This window comes from Salvelinus fontinalis, chromosome 1 (genome assembly GCF_029448725.1).
Source record: "Salvelinus fontinalis isolate EN_2023a chromosome 1, ASM2944872v1, whole genome shotgun sequence".
Classification (NCBI taxonomy): domain Eukaryota; kingdom Metazoa; phylum Chordata; class Actinopteri; order Salmoniformes; family Salmonidae; genus Salvelinus; species Salvelinus fontinalis.
In genome coordinates, this window is record NC_074665.1 from 5,672,453 (window position 1) to 5,698,800 (window position 26,348).

Genomic DNA, 26,348 nt, shown 5'->3' on the forward strand with positions numbered 1-26,348 from the left:
ACACCAGTACAGCCCCTGTCAGCTCAATAACACCAGTACAGCCCCTGTCAGCTCAATAACACCAGTACAGCCTACCAGCTCAATAACACCAGTACAGCCTGTCAGCTCAGTAACACCAGTACAGCCCCCGTCAGCTCAATAACACCAGTACAGCCCCTGTCAGCTCAATAACACCAGTACAGCCTGTCAGCTCATTAACACCAGTACAGCCCCTGTCAGCTCAATAACACCAGTACAGCCCCTGTCAGCTCAATAACACCAGTACAGCCTGTCAGCTCAATAACACCAGTACAGCCTGTCAGCTCAATAACACCAGTACAGCCTGTCAGCTCAATAACACCAGTACAGTCTGTCAGCTCAATAACACCAGTACAGCCTCTGTCAGCTCAATAACACCAGTACAGCCCCTGTCAGCTCAATAACACCAGTACAGCCTGTCAGCTCAACAACACCAGTACAGCCCCTTGCAGCTCAATAACACCAGTACAGCCCCTGTCAGCTCAATAACACCAGTACAGCCCCTGTCAGCTCAATAACACCAGTACAGTCTGTCAGCTCAATAACACCAGTACAGCCTCTGTCAGCTCAATAACACCAGTACAGCCCCTGTCAGCTCAATAACACCAGTACAGCCTGTCAGCTCAACAACACCAGTACAGCCCCTTGCAGCTCAATAACACCAGTACAGCCCCTGTCAGCTCAATAACACCAGTACAGCCCCTGTCAGCTCAATAACACCAGTACAGCCTGTCAGCTCAATAACACCAGTACAGCCTGTCAGCCCAATAACACCAGTACAGCCCCTGTCAGCTCAATAACAATAGTACAGCCCCTGTCAGCTCAATAACACCAGTACAGCCTGTCAGCTCAACAACACCAGTACAGCCCCTTGCAGCTCAATAACACCAGTACAGCCCCTGTCAGCTCAATAACACCAGTACAGCCTGTCAGCTCAACAACACCAGTACAGCCCCTTGCAGCTCAATAACACCAGTACAGCATGTCAGCTCAATAACACCAGTACAGCCCCTGTCAGCTCAATAACACCAGTACAGCCTGTCAGCTCAACAACACCAGTACAGCCCCTTGCAGCTCAATAACACCAGTACAGCCCCTTGCAGCTCAATAACACCAGTACAGCCTGTCAGCTCAATAACACCAGTACAGCCTGTCAGCTCAATAACACCAGTACAGCCTGTCAGCTCAATAACACCAGTACAGCCTGTCAGCTCAATAACACCAGTACAGCATGTCAGCTCAATAACACCAGTACAGCCCCTGTCAGCTCAATAACACCAGTACAGCCTGTCAGCTCAATAACACCAGTACAGCCCCTTGCAGCTCAATAACACCAGTACAGCCCCTGTCAGCTCAATAACACCAGTACAGCCTGTCAGCTCAACAACACCAGTACAGCCCCTTGCAGCTCAATAACACCAGTACAGCCTGTCAGCTCAATAACACCAGTACAGCATGTCAGCTCAATAACACCAGTACAGCATGTCAGCTCAATAACACCAGTACAGCCCCTGTCAGCTCAATAACACCAGTACAGCCTGTCAGCTCAATAACACCAGTACAGCCCCTGTCAGCTCAATAACACCAGTACAGCCCCCGTCAGCTCAGTAACACCAGTACAGCCTGTCAGCTCAATAACACCAGTACAGCCTGTCAGCCCAATAACACCAGTACAGCCCCCGTCAGCTCAATAACACCAGTACAGCCCCTGTCAGCTCAATAACACCAGTACAGCCTGTCAGCCCAATAACACCAGTACTGCCTGTCAGCTCAATAACACCAGTACAGCCCCTGTCAGCTCAATAACACCAGTACAGCCTGTCAGCTCAACAACACCAGTACAGCCCCTTGCAGCTCAATAACACCAGTACAGCCCCTGTCAGCTCAATAACACCAGTACAGCATGTCAGCTCAATAACACCAGTACAGCCTGTCAGCTCAACAACACCAGTACAGCCCCTTGCAGCTCAATAACACCAGTACAGCCCCTGTCAGCTCAATAACACCAGTACAGCCTGTCAGCTCAATAACACCAGTACAGCCCCCGTCAGCTCAATAACACCAGTACAGCCCCCGTCAGCTCAATAACACCAGTACAGCCTGTCAGCTCAATAACACCAGTACAGCGTGTCAGCTCAACAACACCAGTACAGCCCCTGTCAGCTCAATAACACCAGTACAGCCCCTGTCAGCTCAATAACACCAGTACAGCGTGTCAGCTCAACAACACCAGTACAGCCCCTGTCAGCTCAATACGCTTGAATCCAATGCTGTATACATTCATTCAGGATGAGCAGCTGCAACACTGTACTGACTGTGTGTACCATACTAGTGTATGGCAACACTGTACTGACTGTGTGTAGTACTGTGGAAGTACTGCAGTATCACTGAGTTGTAGATTCTAGTACAGTGTAGTATTATATGACATGTTATTAAGAGGGACAGGTGTAACGGATGTGAAATGGCTAGCTAGTTAGCGGGTACGCGCTAGTAGCATTTCAATCATTTACGTCACTTGCTCTGAAACCTAGATGTAGGGTTTCGCCTTGCTCTGCAAGGGCCACAGCTTTTGTGGAGCGATGGATAACGATGCTTCGTGGGCGACCGTTGTTGATGTGTGCAGAGGGTCCCTGGTTCGCGTCAGGGCGAGGGGACGGTTTAAAGTTATACTGTTACACAGGGAAATCAATACACCAACACCCTCACTAATGGACCACAAAAACAACTGTAGTAACACATCCTGTAACGTGCTGTTCCTATTGGTTCAACCTTTGTATCAGCAACACATCCTGTAACGTGCTGTTTCTATTGGTTCAACCTTTGTATCATGCATCACATCCTGTAACATGCTGATTCAACACAGCACAGTGAAAAATACAATATCTACAATTCATTTGAAATACAATTTTTATATATATATATACTAGTAATAGTGATAATGTTAAGAATAACGCTTCACATTTCATAATTAAGGTATAAGACAATGTGTTGCTAAGTAACAAAATATATATTACATCCTAATTGAGAATCATCTCTTACAGGTGAGTTCTAATTGACATGTAGGACTTTGCAGCACTTTGCATCACTTTGTGGCGCTTTTCAGTAAAAACAATCAATGAGCTCTAGGCCAATGTTCTACAACCTTGCTCTCCTCACTGTGTCACAACAAGAATAGGTAAACTATCGACATAGAGCTGAGATCTCGTCAACGAAGGGAAGATAGATAAACCATATGGAAAGTGTGTTGAAGGTTAATTGAAAATTTGACGGCAACCCTTGGACAGCACCACCTCTCTCTAGAACTCTATTTTGATGCCTCTCCTGGCTGAAGGGTTTGGGCTAACACTAACACTAACACTAACACTAACACTAACACTAACCCCTATATGTTATGTTGTGATGCCTCTCCTGGCTGAAGCTGGAAGGGTTTGGGCTAACACTAACACTAACACTAACCCCTATATGTTATGTTGTGATGGCTCACCTGGCTGAAGCTGGAAGGGTTTGGGCTAACACTAACCCCTATATGTTATGCTGTGATGGCTCGCCTGGCTGAAGCTGGAAGGGTTTGGGCTAACACTAACACTAACCCCTATATGTTATGTTGTGATGGCTCTCCTGGGCTGAAGCTGGAAGGGTTTGGGCTAACACTAACACTAACCCCTATATGTTATGTTGTGATGGCTTTCCTGGCTGAAGCTGGAAGGGTTTGGGCTAACACTAACCCCTATATGTTATGTTGTGATGGCTCACCTGTCTGAAGCTGGAAGGGTTTGGGCTAACACTAACCCCTATATGTTATGTTGTGATGGCTCGCCTGGCTGAAGCTTGAAGGGTTTGGGCTAACACTAACCCCTATATGTTATGTTGTGATGGCTCACCTGGCTGAAGCTGGAAGGGTTTGGGCTAACACTAACCCCTATATGTTATGTTGTGATGGCTCTCCTGGCTGAAGCTTGAAGGGTTTGGGCTAACACTAACACTAACCCCTATATGTTATGTTGTGATGGCTCACCTGGCTGAAGCTGGAAGGGTTTGGGCTAACACTAACACTAACACTAACCCCTATATGTTATGTTGTGATGGCTCGCCTGGCTGAAGCTTGTTTTGTTTTGTTCCAAGATAAATAACGAAGCATGTTAGAGGAATTAGGTTCAAACTCTGTGTAGTTCTAATAATAATAACAATAACAATAATAATAATAACAATAGCAATAATAATACTTATTATAATTATAATAACAATATAAATACGTATATTCATTAAAATAATTAGAATAACAATAGAAATACTTATATTCATTAAAATAATTAGAATAACAATAGAAATACTTATGTTCATTAAAATAATTAGAATAACAATAGCAATAATAATAATAACAATAACAGTAACAATTGCAATAATAATAATGATAATAATGTAATAGCCCCATCTAGTGGTAAGATATTGATATTGCAGTGACAATGTTTATCACGTCTCCAATTTCCAATGATCTGCTTGTCAACCCTTGATCGGTTTAAACAGTAGCAAGTCTTTGATCAAGAATAGGCCACTGTACTAGTCTGGTCCATCCGAAAGCTTGGCTTACCATTGTTAGTGGTTTCAAATAAATATCCCCAAACACCAATAACTTTCATGTAACTGTATGTGAAAATGTATGTGTGTCTTGACTGTTGACCATATCCCTTATCCTCTCCTCACGAACTTGCACTTTTGTAATTCCCTATTTCTTCTAAACTACATTTTTTTTTAAATGAAATTAATATTCCACACATTGTAATTTGATTTTCAACATTGCAGAAGCATTTTTTTTTTTTTTTTTTTTATAAACTTAAGTTTACAATTTCAAAACATTACAAATCAAACCTCCTCCAAGTTTGATTGTATGGTGTTATTTTTCTTTGGTCGTTGGTAAACATAGGAAGACCCCACTGCTGAACGAGACATAAGAAAGCCTGATTGAACAAAAAAAAAACACCTAAAACAAACCGAAATTCTGGGAAAATGTTGAGGGGGGAGGGTTGCTAACTCTGAGTTGTTTTGCTGCCTCTGGTACTGGGGGGCCTTGAACATGTTTTAACCATCACAACAATCTGCCGATTATCAGGGGTTGATGGAGGTCCAATGTTCAACCCCAGTCTCCAAAAAAACTAGGTCTCCATTGAAGGTTGGAGGGGTCTTCCCAGGAGGACAACGACCTCAAACACACATCAAACAAGAACCCTGGAATGGCTCAAAGAAGGAAGCTTGGACTGTTCTGGAGTGACGAAGAACCTACGGTGAGATCTGAAAACGGCAGTTGGTGGAGGACACCCCTCAAACATTGAAGAATTCGAGCAGGTTACAGCTGACGAGTCAAATTGACTGTAAAAAGGTGCAGGAAGCTCGTTGACGGCTACCAGAAGCGTTTGTCAGCAGTTACCTTGGCAACCAAGTACTAGCTCTGGGGTGCCAATAATTTAGTCCATTCCATTTGTCTGTATTTTCTAAATAAAAACAGTAAACTTAAGTTTACAAAAATACAATTGGTTCCGCAATGTTGAAAATCTAATAACAAAACAAAGTCTGGAATGTTTTTCATTTTTAACTGATTTGAGAAGAAATAGACTTATTTAAGAAAAGTGAAATGTTGACAATATACAACTGTAATTAAAATAGTAAAACAATGGATTGATCATCTGTTGCAGGCTGAATATCAATGTTGTGAAGACATTGAAGTCTAATATTTTTCTGTAAAATATAAATTATTGTTTCAAGGACTTATCAATTGGTGAACCTTGATTTCAGTTCGGACACAAAAAAAATGTTTTTATAGTGGTTGAATTACACTGTCTGTTTAAATGGTGAGAGACAGACAAATCAAATCAAATCAAATTTTATTGGTCACATACACATGGTTAGCAGATGTTATTGGTCACATACACATGGTTAGCAGATGTTATTGCGAGTGTAGCGAAATGCTTCTAGATCTGACAGTGCAGCAGTATCTAACAGGTAATATCTAACAATTCCACAACAAAACCTAATACACACAATCTAGTAAAGGAATGGGATGAGAATATATAAGTATAAAACATATGAATGAGCAGTGACAGTGGGTTAGGGTAGGAAACAGACAGAGGGTTAGGGTAGGAAACAGACAGTGGGTTAGGGTATGAAACAGACAGTGGGTTAGGGTAGGAAACAGACAGACAGTGGGTTAGGGTAGGAAACAGACAGACAGTGGGTTAGGGTATGAAACAGACAGTGGGTTAGGGTAGGAAACAGACAGACAGTGGGTTAGGGTAGGAAACAGACAGACAGTGGGTTAGGGTATGAAACAGACAGTGGGTTAGGGTAGGAAACAGACAGTGGGTTAGGGTAGGAAACAGACAGTGGGTTAGGGTAGGAAACAGACAGTGGGTTAGGGTAGGAAACAGACAGTGGGTTAGGGTAGGAAACAGACAGTGGGTTAGGGTAGGAAACAGACAGTGGGTTAGGGTAGGAAACAGACAGTGGGTTAGGGTATGAAACAGACAGTGGGTTAGGGTAGGAAACAGACAGTGGGTTAGGGTAGGAAACAGACAGTGGGTTAGGGTAGGAAACAGACAGTGGCTTAGGGTAGGAAACAGACAGTGGGTTAGGGTAGGAAACAGACAGTGGGTTAGGGTAGGAAACAGACAGTGGGTTAGGGTAGGAAACAGACAGTGGGTTAGGGTAGGAAACAGACAGTGGGTTAGGGTAGGAAACAGACAGTGGGTTAGGGTAGGAAACAGACAGTGGGTTAGGGTAGGAAACAGACAGTGGGTTAGGGTAGGAAACAGACAGTGGGTTAGGGTAGGAAACAGACAGTGGGTTAGGGTATGAAACAGACAGTGGGTTAGGGTAGGAAACAGACAGTGGGTTAGGGTAGGAAACAGACAGTGGGTTAGGGTAGGAAACAGACAGTGGGTTAGGGTAGGAAACAGACAGTGGGTTAGGGTAGGAAACAGACAGTGGGTTAGGGTATGAAACAGACAGTGGGTTAGGGTAGGAAACAGACAGTGGGTTAGGGTAGGAAACAGACAGTGGGTTAGGGTATGAAACAGACAGTGGGTTAGGGTAGGAAACAGACAGACAGTGGGTTAGGGTAGGAAACAGACAGACCGTGCGTTAGGGTAGGAAACAGACCGTGGGTTAGGGTAGGAAACAGACAGACCGTGCGTTAGGGTAGGAAACAGACAGACCGTGCGTTAGGGTAGGAAACAGACCGTGCGTTAGGGTAGGAAACAGACCGTGCGTTAGGGTAGGAAACAGACAGACCGTGCGTTAGGGTAGGAAACAGACCGTGCGTTAGGGTAGGAAACAGACCGTGGGTTAGGGTAGGAAACAGACCGTGGGTTAGGGTAGGAAACAGACAGACCGTGCGTTAGGGTAGGAAACAGACAGACCGTGCGTTAGGGTAGGAAACAGACAGACCGTGCGTTAGGGTAGGAAACAGACCGTGCGTTAGGGTAGGAAACAGACCGTGCGTTAGGGTAGGAAACAGACCGTGCGTTAGGGTAGGAAACAGAGAGAGTTAGAGGATGGGTAGCAGTTACATCGTCCCTTACTGAAGTCAGGTTTCTGTTGCTATGGCAAAGCACCACTTTTTAGTAGATCAGACGACGTTCTGGGTACTGCGGCACCCACTGATACTCTCTGAAGACCCAAACACAAACCTCACTTAGAAATAAAGACACCCCTCCCAGGTAAACGTAATGTGTTTTTTATGACAATCATTGTTATGAAAAATGTGGATTTAAAAATGTTGTTAGGAAATAGAGATGCTTAAGGTGTTTCCCTTCTATCCAGTGGCTGGTCTGATCTTCATGGTAATTCTTTTCAGGGAGTATGTGAAGTCTTTCCATGTTCTCCAGTTGATGCCAACACCGTAGGCCGACTCCCCCCACGCGTATATCCCATTGGGATTAGTAAAATGGCAGTTGTTGTACCAAAATCCACCGTAGTACATCTGGCCACAGTTGTTGTCGTTAAGGTCCTGGTCTTTATCTAACGTTGTAAATTTCTGACCACTGTGATGAGTCATGGAATCTCCTGAGGATAAGAAGAGAGATGTCTGACCACTGTGATGTCATAGAATCTCCTGAGGATAAGAACAGAGATGTCTGACCACTGTGATGTCATAGAATCTCCTGAGGATAAGAACAGATATTTCTGACCACTGTGATGTCATGGAATCTCCTGAGGATAAGAACAGATATTTCTGACCACTGTGATGTCATGGAATCTCCTGAGGATAAGAACAGATATTTCTGACCACTGTGATGTCATAGAATCTCCTGAGGATAAGAACAGATATTTCTGACCACTGTGATGTCATGGAATCTCCTGAGGATAAGAACAGATATTTCTGACCACTGTGATGTCATAGAATCTCCTGAGGATAAGAACAGAGATGTCTGACCACTGTGATGTCATAGAATCTCCTGAGGATAAGAACAGATATTTCTGACCACTGTGATGTCATAGAATCTCCTGAGGATAAGAAGAGAGATGTCTGACCACTGTGATGTCATAGAATCTCCTGAGGATAAGAACAGAGATGTCTGACCACTGTGATGAGTCATAGAATCTCCTGAGGATAAGAACAGATATTTCTGACCACTGTGATGTCATAGAATCTCCTGAGGATAAGAAGAGAGATGTCTGACCACTGTGATGTCATAGAATCTCCTGAGGATAAGAACAGAGATGTCTGACCACTGTGATGTCATAGAATCTCCTGAGGATAAGAACAGAGATGTCTGACCACTGTGATGTCATAGAATCTCCTGAGGATAAGAACAGAGATGTCTGACCACTGTGATGTCATAGAATCTCCTGAGGATAAGAAGAGAGATGTCTGACCACTGTGATGTCATAGAATCTCCTGAGGATAAGAACAGAGATGTCTGACCACTGTGATGTCATGGAATCTCCTGAGGATAAGAACTGAGATGTCTGACCACTGTGATGTCATAGAATCTCCTGAGGATAAGAAGAGAGATGTCTGACCACTGTGATGTCATAGAATCTCCTGAGGATAAGAACTGAGATGTCTGACCACTGTGATGAGTCATAGAATCTCCTGAGGATAAGAACAGATATTTCTGACCACTGTGATGTCATAGAATCTCCTGAGGATAAGAAGAGAGATGTCTGACCACTGTGATGTCATAGAATCTCCTGAGGATAAGAACAGAGATGTCTGACCACTGTGATGTCATGGAATCTCCTGAGGATAAGAACAGATATTTCTGACCACTGTGATGTCATGGAATCTCCTGAGGATAAGAACAGATATTTCTGACCACTGTGATGTCATAGAATCTCCTGAGGATAAGAACAGATATTTCTGACCACTGTGATGTCATGGAATCTCCTGAGGATAAGAACAGATATTTCTGACCACTGTGATGTCATAGAATCTCCTGAGGATAAGAACAGAGATGTCTGACCACTGTGATGTCATAGAATCTCCTGAGGATAAGAACAGATATTTCTGACCACTGTGATGTCATAGAATCTCCTGAGGATAAGAAGAGAGATGTCTGACCACTGATGTCATAGAATCTCCTGAGGATAAGAACAGAGATGTCTGACCACTGTGATGTCATAGAATCTCCTGAGGATAAGAACTGAGATGTCTGACCACTGTGATGAGTCATAGAATCTCCTGAGGATAAGAACAGATATTTCTGACCACTGTGATGTCATAGAATCTCCTGAGGATAAGAAGAGAGATGTCTGACCACTGTGATGTCATAGAATCTCCTGGGGATAAGAACAGAGATGTCTGACCACTGTGATGTCATGGAATCTCCTGAGGATAAAAACAGAGATGTCTGACCACTGTGATGTCATAGAATCTCCTGAGGATAAGAAGAGAGATGTCTGACCACTGTGATGTCATAGAATCTCCTGAGGATAAAAACAGAGATGTCTGACCACTGTGATGTCATAGAATCTCCTGAGGATAAGAAGAGAGATGTCTGACCACTGTGATGTCATAGAATCTCCTGAGGATAAGAACAGAGAACACAGCCCAGCAACACAAGGAAAGGGCTCTAGATAACCTAATGATAACACTTCCACTGGCAAATCTTCAGTTATGAATCCTTAATGACAGATTTTATTGGACTGTTCTTCTTTAGAATTTGTTTCTGGTTCTATATTCTTGGAACTTTTTCTTAGAATTTTTTTATCTTGGATAATATAAGTTGTCACCCACCTGCTCCTCCATCTTTGAATGAACCCAGCTTTAGCGTGTACCCTTCAGCCTCTGGTCCAACAGAGAAGGTGGAGTACTGAGCATAGACCTTCTTCCCCTCAAAGTCCTCCATGTCCACCCTCAGCTCATAGGTCTTTTTCATAGTCAGAAGATGCATCGTCTCCAGTCCTGGAGAATAGTACCAGCATAGAAGCACACCGTGTTGTTGGAATACAACGACAAATGAACTTACATGAATTAGGGACAAACAGGATGAGCTCATTCTCTGAAACCGGGTTCTAAGAGGAGAATGTTCTGGAGGCTAGACATTTAATCAGTTCTTACCCAGCCAGTACTCTCCAGCTGCGCTCCCAAACCCACTCTTGTACTCATTCCACTTCCTGTGGAAGTTCACTGATCCATCCTGTCTGTTCTGAATCACCTGATTAGGAGAGAGATATTGTTTAATGTATTGACTGGTTTTAATAGGAAATCAGTTATTTTGTGTAAAGAATGAAGAAGAAGGTAACACAGTGAAAATACAGAAAAACAAGTAACTGTATTTTTACTGCTGAATAATGGTATTATTGCTGTAAAGTGACAGTATGCTGCTGTATTCAGATGACTTGGGACTCAACCTCACATGGGATATGACTTGGGACTCATCCTCACATGGGATATGAGTTGGGACTCATCCTCACATGGGATATGAGTTGGGACTCATCCTCATGTGGGATATGACTTGGGACTCAACATCACATGGGATATGAGTTGGGACTCAACCTCACATGGGATATGAGTTGGGACTCAACCTCACATGGGATATGAGTTGGGACTCAACATCACATGGGATATGACTTGGGACTCAACCTCACATGGGATATGACTTGGGACTCAACATCACATGGGATATGAGTTGGGACTCAACATCACATGGGATATGACTTGGGACTCAACCTCACATGGGATATGACTTGGGACTCAACATCACATGGGATATGACTTGGGACTCAACATCACATGGGATATGAGTTGTGACTCATCCTCACATGGGATATGAGTTGGGACTCAACCTCACATGGGATATGAGTTGGGACTCAACCTCACATGGGATATGAGTTGACTCAACCTCACGTGGGATATGAGTTGGGACTCAACCTCACATGGGAAATGACTTGGGACTCAACCTCACATGGGATATGAGTTGGGACTGAACATCACATGGGATATGACTTGGGACTCATCCTCACATGGGAAATGACTTGGGACTCAACATCACATGGGAAATGAGTTGGGACTCAACCTCACATGGGAAATGACTTGGGACTCATCCTCACATGGGAAATGACTTAGGACTCAACCTCACATGGGAAATGACTTGGGACTCAACCTCACATGGGAAATGACTTGGGACTCAACCTCACATGGGAAATGAGTTGGGACTCAACCTCACATGGGATATGAGTTGGGACTCATCCTCACATGGGATATGACTTGAGACTCATCCTCTCGTGGGATATGACTTGGGACTCATCCTCTCGTGGGATATGAGTTGAGACTAAACTTCTCGTGGCATATGACTTGGGACTCATCCTCACATGGGATATGACTTGGGACTCATCCTCTCGTGGGATATGACTTGGGACTCATCCTCTCGTGGGATATGACTTGGGACTCATCCTCTCGTGGGATATGACTTGGGACTCATCCTCTCGTGGGACATGAACTCATAACCTCTTGGCTGCCAGTGACCTGAGTTTCCTGCTACACCACCAGGTGTGTTAATGGTAGCGATTGGCCACAGTCTTTTTACCAAGAATACATTTATGAACTTTGCTAAAAGTTGCAGTCAAAACACAGTAAATATACAACAACTTACTGTATTTTTTCTGTATCTGAATTAATATAAAATGACAATATGCTGCTGTATTCTGATTACAGTACACACTTGTAAATGATGACAATGCGTAAGTTACTGTAATATTACAGTATAAGTATGACAGAAAAATCTTCACTCCTTCACTATGAATACACTTGGGACTCAGCCACACCTGGAAGTTGGACTGGAAACCTCTTGGTTACCAGAGACCTGAATATCCTGCTATGTCACCTGATGGGCATACTACGATTGAAGCTAGATCTAGTCAGGGTTTTCTAAAGCTAGCCAGCTTCAGTTAGCTTCACATTCCAGCTCAGGCTTCGTCTGTACTAAGACGATAGATATTGCTTGTCCGCATGAAGCTAACTCTAGCGGTTTTGTTAACTGCGTGTGCATGTCACACCTTGCTAGTCGAACACCGAACTCTTCATTGAGACAATGTTGAAACGTCAATCCATGGGCGACACATTTTAATTTGTGCCGAAATCAAACATTTAAGAAAAGTTATCTTGCTAATTCAACAGGCTACGGTGTGAAATAGAGTCATCTTTATTTTATTACTTATCGTCAATGCTGTTGTTGGTGTGCTTATCAATACGCAACACCTTTTTCCCCTTCACTCCTATCAATAAAATCATTGTATTAAAGTCATAGACACGTTTTACTGTGTTTGAAGTTTCAAATGCATTCTGTCATCACTAAATGGGTAACGTGATAGTTATTGTAACATTACTATAAAAAAAAATGATTTAATCAGTCGTCTTCCTCAAATTAAGGGGATGCCGGCGCAATCTTTGCGAGACGGAGGAAATCTGATTTCATTGGTGCTCAACTCGCTGCTCCGACACTTCAATCGGGATAAAACGGTGTTCGCCGTGAGTCAGGCTGCCCAGGAACCGGTTAGTTCTGAAGGTTTCGTTGACGTATTAATGTAAATGGCTAAAAGGTGAGCTACTTTCGTGGTACGTACTGAATAATGCTGCTTCCTCAAGGGGTCTTTAGGAAGGGTGATGGTTCTATGTGGATCCATACAGACCCAAATTATCTGTTAAGCCATTCAATGGTTCTTTGCAGTTGAAAATAAGGATTCCGTCCTCGTTTAGTGATAATTAAAATGTGGGGCAGCTGTTAATTAGAATATTTTGGGTTGTGGTTTGCTCACAGCTCTTTTTTGAGGCAAACGTGAGGGAGAATGTCATTCCACTTTATCTAATGTGTTGTGTTATACCATTACATTTAATACAGTGAGCTCCAAAAGTATTGGGATGGTGACCCATTGTTTGATGTTTTGGCTCTGTCATCACTTCGGATTTGAAATTATACAATGACTATGAGGTTAAAGTGCAGGACTGGTATTTATATTGGGTGAATTGGTCCCCCCATTTTAGAGGACCAAAAGTATTGGGACAAATTCACTTATATGTGTATTACAGTAGTCAAACGTTTAGCATTGAAAGTATGATATTTGTGCGTCTGTTACGTTCTCACTCATCATTATTCACGATTTATTCCGGATTATTCGTAATCACGGTAGAATCAACATTAATATAGAAGTGTTTAGAAACGTATTCTATTCTTATTTACGATAAAAGCGACTCCAAAATGACACAATACAATTACCAATCATTTCTATTGGCCACAAAATAATCTGAAACAAAACCAAAACAACATTCAAATGCATCCAGCAACTTTGTCAAATCACAAGCTTGTTGAAGTCGTTGCGTACTAGGAATATGGGAGGAAATACTTCACTTTTTACTACTTAAATATCAGTGAATGTATTCCGATACTTTTGGTTCCCTGAAATGGGGGAACTATGTAAAACGATTCACCTGATATGGATGAAAATACACTCAAATTAAAGCTGACAGTCTGCACTTTAACCTCATAGTCATTGCATCATTTCCAATCCAAAGTGCTGGAGTACAGAGCCAAAACAACAAATAATGTGTCCCAATACGTTTGGAGCTCACTGTATATGTCTATGGCCTCTCTGTACAGCACTTCGAGATATTAGCTGATGTACGAAGGGCTATATAAAATAAACTTGATTGATATGGCCAGTGACGGTGTGTTGTGAAAGACTCGCATTATGGTCTCGTGTCATTTGAGAACCGTTGACTAAATCATTAGTTCTCAATTCTCTCCTCTCCTCTTGTGTTTTTTTATAGAACCTCAGTAAAGGGTTCTTTATAGCACCATACAGGTTCCATTTAAAACCTCATGAGCATGATTCTTTATAGAACCTTAAAAAAACTGGTTCTCTAGCAAAGTAGTAAGAATGTCTCACCGCATGTTCAAGAACGTCCTCTTTCCCTTTATTCAGATTACAACCTCTCCCTTTATTCAGATTACAACCTCTCCCTTTATTCAGATTACAACCTCTCCCTTTATTCAGATTACAACCTCTCCCTTTATTCAGATTACAACCTCTCCCTTTATTCAGATTACAACCTCTCCCTTTATTTAGATTACAACCTCTCCCTTTATTCAGATTACAACCTCTCCCTTTATTTAGATTACAACCTCTCCCTTTATTCAGATTACAACCTCTCCCTTTATTCAGATTACAACCTCTCCCTTTATTCAGATTACAACCTCTCCCTTTATTCAGATTACAACCTCTCCCTTTACTCAGATTACAACCTCTCCCTTTATTCAGATTACAACCTCTCCCTTTATTCAGATTACAACCTCTCACTTTCAGCTATTTGAAAACGAAATCATCTCCAAAATGTCGCTATTTTTAAAACAAGCCATGGAAAGTTTGTTGCAATTTCAGTTTAATCCACCAGAAAAGACAGAATAAATAATACAACAAATATTGTAGTTAAACTCAAATATACTAATGATATAAATATACTTTTTCCACGTATTTTTTTTTAAGGTATAATCTTTTAAAATGTGATCATAAATAGGACTGGTGGAGTTATGTCACACATGCAGTTAACAAGAACATATGGAAATGTCTGCTCTCCTCAAAATTACAGCCAACTAATTGCAGAATTACCACAAAAATGGAAGGGGCAAGTGGAAGGGGGAGAAAGTAAGGAACTTGTCTGTCGGCCCGGCATTAAAGACCAAAATTAGTTAAATAAAATTATGATAAATAAAAACATACCAGTTTCATTTAAGGACCAAAAAATGTACAGCTGTGCCATATAAATTGCCAAAAAGTTGGGAAGAGACTTTCGATGTTTTCCGATTCCATAGCACATGGTTTATGAACTGATACGCGAAACGACGTCGGATTCAAAACTTAGAATTCTTCGATGGAACTTATTATACAAAATTCTTGTAACCAATAGAATGTTATATATATGGGAGATACAATCTTCCCAGCTCTGCAGATTCTGCTGTGAGGAGGCAGAGTCATTAGATCATTTGTTTTGGAATTGTAGCTTGTTTTCAGTCACAGGTCCAGGAATGGCTGAAGAATTGCAACATTTACCTAGCTAGAACTAACTCTGCAGATAGCAATACTGGGTGATTTGAAAAGTCATAATCAATCAATAAATAATATAATTATTTTAGAAAAAATGTTTATCTTTAATTTACAATCTGTAGAAGCTATGAGAATAGAAAGGTTCAGTACTTTTGTGAAGCATCACAGCACAGTTGGAAAATATATGGCAAATAGAAATCCAATATGGATGGTGTTAAGAGATAGATGGGAGGGGTTGAATGGAGCTGAAGGTTGGGACTAATAACAACAAGATAACTAATGTAAAATATACTGTGTCTGTAAAATGTAGATAGGTTCAGAACTTTTGTGAAATAGCACATAGCAAATATATGGCAAATATATATCAAACTGAATGGACATCATATATATATGTGGGTATGTGTATGTATGTATATGTGTGTGTATATGTATGTATATTTATATATAGGCGGGTATGTGTATGTATGTATATAAATATATATATTTACCCCAAAAATATATGTGGTATTGGAAATGATGCAGACAATTACATTGATGGAAGCTACAATCTATCTGCGATATTAAAGCTGATCTACCCACTAAAAAATATATAATATATTATTATTATTATTAAAGCTGATCTACGCCTAAAAAATATATAATATATTATTATTATTATTAAAGCTGATCTACGCCTAAAATATATGAAATAAATACATAAACAACAACAACAAAAACAAATACTGAGTAAAGAAGGGTCTCAATACTTATGTAAATGTGATATTTCTGTTTATAATTTTAATAAATTAGCAAAAATGTTTTAAAAAAACATGTTTTTGCTTTGTCATTGTGGGGTGTGTAGATTGATAAAGGAAAAATAACGATTTAATCCATTTTAGAATAATGTTGTAACCAAACAAAATGTGGAAAAAGTCCCTGGGTCTGAATACTTTCAGAATGAGCTGTATATCAACACACTCCCAACAATAAGGGTACGGTCAGGGTACCTTGTTGTCCCCTGGCGCTTTGACATGTAGATGGATGGTGATGTACTGGCGGGGTACTCTTTGAGCACTGCCATTTAGCTAAGTGCAGAAATGTATTTATTGCCATTACATCTGTGGCCAACCTTTGTCAAGCCCACAGATCTACCCTGCATAGCAAGACATTCAGGTCATTGGCAAACAAGAGGTTATGAGTTCAAACCCAAGTGAGGTTGAATCCCAAGTGTGCCTACAGTAAATAATTGTAAAACATTTTATTGTAATAATTATCCTGTAAAATTTCAATAATTTAAAGACTACTGAGTGGCTGTAAAATTATAGTAAAATTATTTATACTGAACAATAATATAAACTCAACATGCAACAATTTCTAATATTTTACTGAAGTTGCCGTTCATGTAAGGAAATCCGTCAATTTAAATAAATAAATTAGGCCCTAATCTATGGATTTCACATGACTGGGAATACAGATATGCATCTGATGGTCACAGATACCTTAAAAAAAATGAGCCTCACAACGGGCTTCAGTATCTCGTCACGGTATCTCTATGCATTCAAATCGCCATCGATGAAATGCAATTGTGTTCATTGTCCATAGATAATGCCTGCTCATAACCCCACCACCACCATGGGGCACTCTGTTCACAACGTTGGCATCAGGAAACTGCTCGCCCACCCAACGCCATACACGTGTTTGTAAGGCCGTACTGCCAAATTCTCTAAAACAACATTGAAGGCGGCTTATGTTAGAGAAATTAACATTCAATTCTCTGGCAACAGCTCTGGAGTACATTCCTGCATGTCAATTGCGCACTCCATCAAAACTTGAGACATCTGTGGCATTGTGTTGTGTGACGAAAACTGCACATTTTAAGAGTGGCCTTTTATTGTCCCCGGCACAAGGTGCACCTGTGTAATGATCATGCTGTTTAATCAGATCCTTTATATGCCACACCTGTCAGATGGATGGATTATCTTGGCAAAGGAGAAATGCTCACAAACAGGGATGTAAACAAATTTGTGCACAAAACTTGAGCGAAATAAGCTTTTTGTGCGTATGGAAAATTTCGGAGATCTTTTATTTCAGCTCATGAAACATGGGACATTGGAAACATAGGACACTTTACATGTTGTGTTTATATATTTTTGTTCAGTGTACAAGAGTGTACTGTAATCTGAATACAGCAGCATACTGTCATTTTACAGCTATAACACCTTAACATTTAGCTGTAAAAATACAGTTAATTGTTGTATATTTCCTGACAAAATACAGTTTAAATGTAAAAACATATTACTGTATTTTCACTGCAACTCAATAGCCAGTAACTTACTGTAAAATGACGGGTACTTTTTTAACAGTTTGTGTCGTAAATGTAAATGTAAATGTAATCGGAAGTGAGTTAATTTACAGTAGAATTACAGTAAAAACGTACAGCTATTGCTAACAGTGTTATTAAAAAAACTAAAGTAAATACCTGTGTATTTAAAAATGTGTATAAATATTGGATACTGACCGTCCACTTTCCTGGATGTGCACTGTCCATCGACATCTCACAGAACACCTGGACAGGTGAGGTGGATCCTGCAGGATAAATAGTGTAAACCCCATTCTGTCCAGAACCTGATTGGTACACCTCGTTACAGTCCACTGGATGCAGGGAGGACTGTACCGCCACGGGGACCAGTAGAGCCAGCATCAAGCTGAACTGCACAACAGGGTAGATGGATACAGCAGTTGCAATGTCAATACTGTCTAGCGATGGTTCATTTAAACGATACATGTCTCATTCACATGAGTATCTACGAATGCAGTTTTTCTGCTTATTCTAGTTTATTAACACCTACCATCATGGTTGAGATAGATGTCCGTTTGCCTTTGAAGGAAACTTTTCTATAGTTTACTAAAAAAAAGTTGACAAAAAAAAGAGTAAGTTAAGTGGATGTGAAGCATATTTACAACAGTATTCTTCAGGTCAAAGCTACTATTGGTTAAATAGTTAAGGCAGAGGCTGTGCCATCGGATCGAACCACCAGTTTCCGACCCCCCCCAGGATGAATTTTCCCCTGAACTAAACAATTGTATCATGTTCATTAGGTACAAATAAGTCTACTGGACCGGTACCTTATGTCGAATGTGCTGGTATATAACATATTTTATTAAAACTTCTTCAGGATTAGTTGGTCCCCTGAGGGACGGTTGAGCTAACGTAGGCTAATGCGATTAGCATGAGGTTGTAGGTAACAAGAACATTTCCCAGGACATAGACATGTCTGATATGGGCAGAAAGCTTACATTTTTAAAAACAAATTCTTATTTACCACGACGACCTACCCCGGACAAACCCTAACCCGGACGACGCTGGGCCAATTATGCGCCGCCCTCTGGGACTCCCAATCACAGGCCGGTTGTGATACAGCCTGGGATCGAATCAGAGTTTGTAGTGAAGTATCTAGCACTGAGATGCAGTGCCTTAGACCGCTGAGCAACTCGGGAGCCCTACACACCTATCTTCAGTTCTTTACTAAAGGCCTATCTCTCTTGACAATGAGTAGCAGTAGTCCAGACAAGCTGTCTAAGTAGCAGTAGGGCAGGGATGTGTTCTTGTTACTTACAACCTCAAGCTAATCGTATTAGCCTACGTTCGCTCAACCGTCCTGCGGACGGGACACCGATCCCGAAGCAGAAAGAAGAAACGAAGTGAGTGTATGAGCTTACCTGTATGAGTGACTGAGCAGATGTCTTCCTCACGAAGATGCTCTACCTCTTTTATAAAGACAACCGGAGCTCATTGCAACACTCAGTACATTACCTGGTCCACACCTCTTTTATAAAGATAACTAATCATTCCTGGAAACACTCTTGTCTGTAAACATCCCACTGGGCACAGACGTCAGTTCAAAGTCTAGTTTGATTTACATTTGGGTTGAGTTGTCAACTATCGGGAATTCAATATGAAATCAACCCCAAAAAATGTCACCCTGTCATTGGATTTAGGTTCAAAGTTTTTTTTATTTTATTTAAAGACAACAATCCCTTACGTTGATTACTTTTTGCAATTACAATCAGTTTTCCACTTTCTTTCAACATCATAACATATCATTTTGTTTGTAGAAATGACGTAAAAACAACGTTGATTCAACCAGTGATAGAGCTCTTTGCCCTTTGACCCTGGGTACAGTTGCATGCACTTATTGTGACTCAAATTAATACAATCATTCCATTAAAACGTTTAGGTGCTTTACAAGAAGAACAATCACCTTAATAAACATGTTTACATGAACAAATCTGAAATAAGGCTACCTGATGCGAATTTGCCGAAAATCGACAATGATAACAAAACGTTCTGCCACAGTTCTACCATGTTATTTTTTTGGGGGAAGTCTTTGAGATCATAGTTCGGACACATAAAGTTTGTATGTGAAAACTATTTCTAAAATGTATAATTTCAATTTTTTTCTGAACTCACTTCACTTTCGCTCAAGAGGGAAGCTTACGCTGCTGATGCTAGCGCCAAGTATTTTAATCAGCATATGTTTACTTTGATTATGATGTTACGCCGATTAAGATAAGCAGAGTAAGGTGTTTGCATGACTAATGCCAGACTCGGCCTGCCAGCCGTAATCAGTTTAATATCATATTATTCGTGTGCATGTAAACATGCTCAATCTGGGTCAACTCGTCAAAATCCCGAGTTGAATTAAATAATAATCAAAAAATAGATCTGTTTGGTCATAATGACCATCGTTATATTTGGAGGAAAAAGGGTAACGCTTGCAAGCCGAAGAACACCATCCCAACCGTGAAGCACGGGGGTGGCAGCATCATGTTGTGGGGTTGCTTTGCTGCAGGAGGGACTGGTGCACTTCACAAAATAGATGGCATCATGAGGAGGAAAATTATGTGGATATACAGTGGGGCAAAAAAGTATTTAGTCAGCCACCAATTGTGCAAGTTCTCCCACTTAAAAAGATGAGAGGCCTGTAATTTTCATCATAGGTACACTTCAACTATGACAGACAAAATGAGAAAAAAAAATCCAGAAAATCACATTGTAGGATTTTTAATGAATTTTTTGCAAATTATGGTGTAAAATAAGTATTTGGTCCCCTACAAACACCTACAAACAAGCAAGATTTCTGGCTCTCACAGACCTGTAACTTCTTCTTTAAGATGCTCCTCTGTCCTCCACTCGTTACCTGTATTAATGGCACCTGTCCACAACCTCAAACAGTCACACTCCACATGACTACAAACAGTCATAGTGAAAGAGGTCAATCATAGACACACCTGAATGAGTGGGGACATTTTGAGAACACAAGTTCAGTCTTATATTTGTAGGTCTATCAGTAAGGGCTGGGTAGTTAATTGGAACTGGCTGCACTAGTTGTACTAGTTTAACGTTAGTAGTTGATCTCTAGTAAGACTAGTTGGACTTAACATCTGGTAGTTTAACTCTAGTAGACCTAGTTGAACTTAAACTCTAGTGGTTGCCCTCTAATACTTCAACTGTGGTTACACAAAGAGCTATGCCGGTAAGAGGAAGTACAAAGTACAAACATCCCCGTGGAATGTGTCAATAATGACTTGACACCTGATCACCTGTCCTGGCAGAGGAACATGTAGCTGAGGTTTAATCAAACCAAATCAAATCAAATCAAATTTTATTTGTCACATACACATGGTTAGCAGATGTTAATGCGAGTGTAGCGAAATGCTTGTGCTTCTAGTTCCGACAATGCAGTAATAACAAGTAATCTAACCTAACAATTCCACAACTACCTTATACACACACGTGTAAAGGGATAAAGAATATGTACATAAAGATATATGAATGAGTGATGGTACAGAACGGCATAGGCAAGATGCAGTACATGGTATAGAGTACGGTATATACCTATGAGATGAGTACTGTAGGGTATGTAAACATAAAGTGGCATAGTATAAAGTGGCTAGTGGTCCATGTATTACATAAGATGGCAAGATGCAGTAGATGATATAGAGTACAGGATATACATATACATAAGAGATGTGTAATGTAGGGTATGTAAACATTATATTAGGTGGCATTGTTTAAAGTGGCTGGTGGTACGTTTTTACATAATTTCCATCAATTCCCATTTTTAAAGTGGCTGGAGTTGAGTCAGTATGTTGGCAGCGGCCGCTAAATGTTAGTGGTGGCTGTTTAACAGTCTGATGGCCTTGAGATAGAAGCTGTTTTTCAGTCTCTCGGTCCCTGCATTGATGCACCTGTACTGACCTCGCCTTCTGGATGATAACGGGGTGAACAGGCAGTGGCTTGGGTGGTTGTTGTCCTTGATGATCTTTATGGCCTTCCTGTGACATCGGGTGGTGTAGGTGTCCTGGAGGGCAGGTAGTTTGCCCCGGGTGATGCGTTCTGCAGACCTCACTACCCTCTGGAGAGCCTTACGGTTGTGGGCGGAGCAGTTGCCGTACCAGGCGGTGATACAGCCCGACAGGATGCTCTCGATTGTGCATCTGTAGAAGTTTGTGAGTGCTTTTGGTGACAAGCCGAATTTCTTCAGCCTCCTGAGGTTGAAGAGGCGCTGCTGCGCCTTCTTCACAACGCTGTCTGTGTGGGTGGACCAATTCAGTTTGTCCGTGATGTGTACACCGAGGAACTTAAAACTTTCCACCTTCTCCACTACTGACCCGTCGATGTGGATAGGGGGGTGCTCCCTCTGCTGTTTCCTGAAGTCCACAATCATCTCCTTTGTTTTGTTGACGTTGAGTGTGAGGTTATTTTCCTGACACCACACTCCGAGGGCCCTCACCTCCTCCCTGTAGGCCGTCTCGTCGTTGTTGGTAATCAAGCCTACCACTGTAGTGTCGTCCGCAAACTTGATGATTGAGTTGGAGGCGTGCATGGCCACGCAGTCGTGGGTGAACAGGGAGTACAGGAGAGGGCTCAGAATGCACCCTTGTGGGGCCCCAGTGTTGAGGATCAGCGGGGTGGAGATGTTGTTACCTACCCTCACCACCTGGGGGCGGCCCGTCAGGAAGTCCAGGACCCAGTTGCACAGGGCGGGGTCGAGACCCAGGGTCTCGAGCTTGATGACGAGTTTGGAGGGTACTATGGTGTTAAATGCTGAGCTGTAGTCGATGAACAGCATTCTCACATAGGTATTCCTCTTGTCCAGATGGGTTAGGGCAGTGTGGTTGCGATTGCGTCGTCTGTGGACCTATTGGGTCGGTAAGCAAATTGGAGTGGGTCTAGGGTGTCCGGTAGGGTGGAGGTGATATGGTCCTTGACGAGTCTCTCAAAGCACTTCATGATGACGGAAGTGAGTGCTACGGGGCGGTAGTCGTTTAGCTCAGTTACCTTAGCTTTCTTGGGAACAGGAACAATGGTGGCCCTCTTGAAGCATGTGGGAACAGCAGACTGGGATAAGGATTGATTGAATATGTCCGTAAACACACCAGCCAGCTGGTCTGCGCATGCTCTGAGGACGCGGCTGGGAATGCCGTCTGGGCCTGCAGCCTTGCGAGGGTTAACACGTTTAAATGTTTTACTCACCTCGGCTGCAGTGAAGGAGAGCCCGCAGGTTTTGGTAGCGGGCCGTGTCAGTGGCACTGTATTGTCCTCAAAGCGGGCAAAACATATATTTAGCCTGTCTGGGAGCAAGACATCCTGGTCCGCGACGGGGCTGGTTTTCTTTTTGTAATCCGTGATAGACTGTAGACCCTGCCACATACCTCTTGTGTCTGAGCTGTTGAATTGCGATTCTATTTTGTCTCTGTACTGGGACTTTGCCTGTTTGATAGCCTTGCGGAGAGAATAGCTACACTGTGTGTATTCGGTCATGTTTCCGGTCACCTTGCCCTGGTTAAAAGCAATGGTTCGCGCTTTCAGTTTCACGCGAATGCTGCCGTCAATCCACGGTTTCTGGTTTGGGAATGTTTTAATCGTTGCTGTGGGTACGACATCGTCAATGCACTTCCTAATGAACTCGCTCACCGAATCAGCATATTCTTCAATGTTGTTGTTGGACGCAATGCGGAACATATTCCAATCCGCGTGATCGAAGCAGTCTTGAAGCGTGGAATCAGATTGGTCGGACCAGCGTTGAACAGACCTGAGTGCGGGAGCTTGTTTTAATTTCTGTTTGTAGGCTGGAATCAACAAAATGGAGTCGTGGTCAGCTTTTCCGAAAGGGGGGCGGGGGAGGGCCTTATATGCGTCGCGGAAGTTAGTATAACAGTGATCCAGAGTTTTGCCAGCCCTGGTAGGACAATCGATGTGCTGATAGTATTTAGGGAGTTTTGTTTTTAGATTAGCCTTGTTAAAATCCCCAGCTACGATGAATGCAGCCTCAGGGTGTGTGGTTTCCAGTTTACAGAGAGTCAGATAGAGTTCGTTCAGGGCCATCGATGTGTCTGCTTGGGGGGGAATATATACGGCTGTGATTATGACCGAAGAGAATTCCCTTGGTAGATAATGCGGTCGACATTTGATTGTGAGGAGTTGTAGATCAGGTGAACAGAATGACTTGAGTTCCTGAGTGTTGTTATGATGATCACACCACGTCTCGTTAATCATGAGGCATACCCCCCCGCCCCTCTTCTTACCAGAAAGATGTTTGTTTCTGTCTGCGCGATGCGTGAAGAAACCAGCTGGCTGCACCGACTCCGTTAGCGTCTTTTGAGTTAGCCATGTTTCCGTGAAGCAGAGCACGTTGCAATTCCTGATGTCTCTCTGGAATGTTACCCGTGCTCGGATTTCATCGACCTTATTGTCAAGAGACTGGACATTGGCGAGTAGTATGCTAGGGAGTGGAGCGCGATGTGCCCGTCTCCGAAGCCTGACCAGGAGACCGCTACGTTTGCCCCTTTTACGGCGTCGCGTAGGCTCCCCGGCTGGGATCAGGTCCATTGTATTGGGTGGAAGGCAAAACACTGGATCCGTTTCGGGAAAGTCATATTCCTGGTAGGAACGGTGGTTAGTTGACGTTAATCGTATATTCAGTAGTTCCTCCCGACTGTATGTAATGAAATCTAAGATCACCTGGGGTACCAATGTAAGAAATAACACATAAAAAAACAAAATACTGCATATTTTCCAAGGAACGCGAAGCGAGGCTGCCATCTCGCTCGGCGCCGGCGCCGGAACTTTGTTGTGGCAGAAATGAGCTGAGCTGTTGTAACTTCTCTAATGTTATTGATCTGTGTGTAGCTGAGGTTTAATCTAGAACTTTGTTGCGGCAGAAATGAGCTGAGCTGTTGTAACTTCTCTAATGTTATTGATCTGTGTGCGACTGATTTGATGTTGTGATAGCCTCCTGTAATGTCTGCACCCTAACACAAGGCCATTTTGTTCTGGAACTGTTGCCGGTATAAATAACTGTTGTGTAAACAATATGATTGTATTATCACCTCTCTCAATATAAGTGTCACGATCGTTCTCCTCCTCTTCGTCTGAAGAGGAGAGGCATGGGTCGGACCAATACGCGTCAAGGTATGAAGTCATAATGAATTTATTTAAATGAAAGACGAACACTTAATACAAACTATACAAAATAACAAAACGACCGTGAAGCTACAAACGTTGTGCACAAACATACAGGCTACTAACGTTCTTACATAGACAACGCTAGACATCTACACTCAACACAAAACCATATATTACACCCCATAACCCCTTTACCAAATAAACACCCAAAACAAACAAAACATAAACATTACCCATGTCACACCCTGACCTAACTAAAATAATAAAGAAAACCAATAATACTAAGGCCAGGGCGTGACATAACCCCCCCCTTGAGGCGCGAACTCCGGGCGCACCATACACAGTCTAGGGGAGGGTCTGGGTGGGCTTCCATCCACGGTGGCGGCTCCGGCTCTGGTCGCGGTCCCCACGTCACCACAGTACCTAAACACCTCCTATGCTTCCTCCAAACGACCCCCCTCCACCTTAACCCCATTGCATTCAGGGGCAGTTCCGGACTAAGGGGCAGTACCAGGGTAAGAGGCAGTACCAGGGTCAGGGGCAGTACCAGGGTCAGGGGCAGTACCAGGGTAAGGGGCAGCACCAGGGTAAGGGGCAGCACCAGGGTAAGGGGCAGCACCAGGGTAAGGGGCAGCACCAGGGTAAGGGGCAGCACCAGGGTAAGGGGCAGCTCCGGACTGAGGAATGGCAGCTCCGGACTGAGGGACTGCAGCTCCGGACTGAGGGACTGCAGCTCCGGACTGAGGGATGGCCCATGGCTGACTGACGGATCTGGCTGCTCATGGCTAGCTGACGGATCTGGCTGCTCATGGCTGGCTGACGGATCTGGCTGCTCATGGCTAGCTGACGGATCTGGCTGCTCATGGCTAGCTGACGGATCTGGCTGCTCATGGCTAGCTGACGGATCTGGCTGCTCATGGCTAGCTGACGGATCTGGCTGCTCATGGCTAGCTGACGGATCTGGCTGCTCATGGCTAGCTGACGGATCTGGCTGCTCATGGCTATCTGACGGATCTGGCTGCTCCTGTCTGGTTGGCGGCTCTGGCAGATCCTGTCTGGTTGGCGGCTCTGGCAGATCCTGTCTGGTTGGCGGCTCTGGCAGATCCTGTCTGACGGACGGCTCTAGCGGCTCCTGTCTGGCTGGCGGCTCTAGCGGCTCCTGTCTGGCGGACGGCTCAGTGGGCTCATGGCAGACGGGCGGCTTTGCAGGCTCATGGCAGACGGGCGGCTTTGCAGGCTCATTGCAGACGGATGGCTCAGATGGCGCTGGGGAGACGGATGGCTCAGATGGCGCTGGGGAGACGGATGGCTCAGATGGCGCTGGGGAGACGGATGGCTCAGATGG

At 42.9% G+C, this 26,348-nt stretch overlaps 1 protein-coding gene across 1 annotated transcript; it reads right to left on the bottom strand.

Annotated features, from left to right (window-relative positions):
* Window positions 1-5,877: 5,877 nt before the first annotated feature.
* Window positions 5,878-19,345, bottom strand: LOC129867790 (microfibril-associated glycoprotein 4-like). Its single transcript, XM_055941315.1, has 6 exons — window positions 19,252-19,345; window positions 18,381-18,436; window positions 18,050-18,241; window positions 10,574-10,670; window positions 10,250-10,417; window positions 5,878-8,073 (listed from the first exon to the last, which is right to left on the bottom strand). Exons 2-6 carry the CDS (start codon window positions 18,384-18,386, stop codon window positions 7,823-7,825), a joined length of 714 nt encoding a protein of 237 aa, XP_055797290.1. The 5' UTR covers window positions 18,387-18,436; window positions 19,252-19,345; the 3' UTR covers window positions 5,878-7,822.
* Between the last annotated feature and the right edge of the window lie 7,003 nt (window positions 19,346-26,348).

Excerpts from the sequence above, each read along its gene's own strand:
- LOC129867790 (XM_055941315.1), bottom strand. Across the intron at positions 10,418-10,573 it reads AGCTGGAGAGTACTGGCTGG|GACTGGAGACGATGCATCTT; the intron begins GTAAGAACTGAT and ends ACTATTCTCCAG. Across the intron at positions 8,074-10,249 it reads ATTCAAAGATGGAGGAGCAG|GAGATTCCATGACTCATCAC; the intron begins GTGGGTGACAAC and ends TCTTATCCTCAG.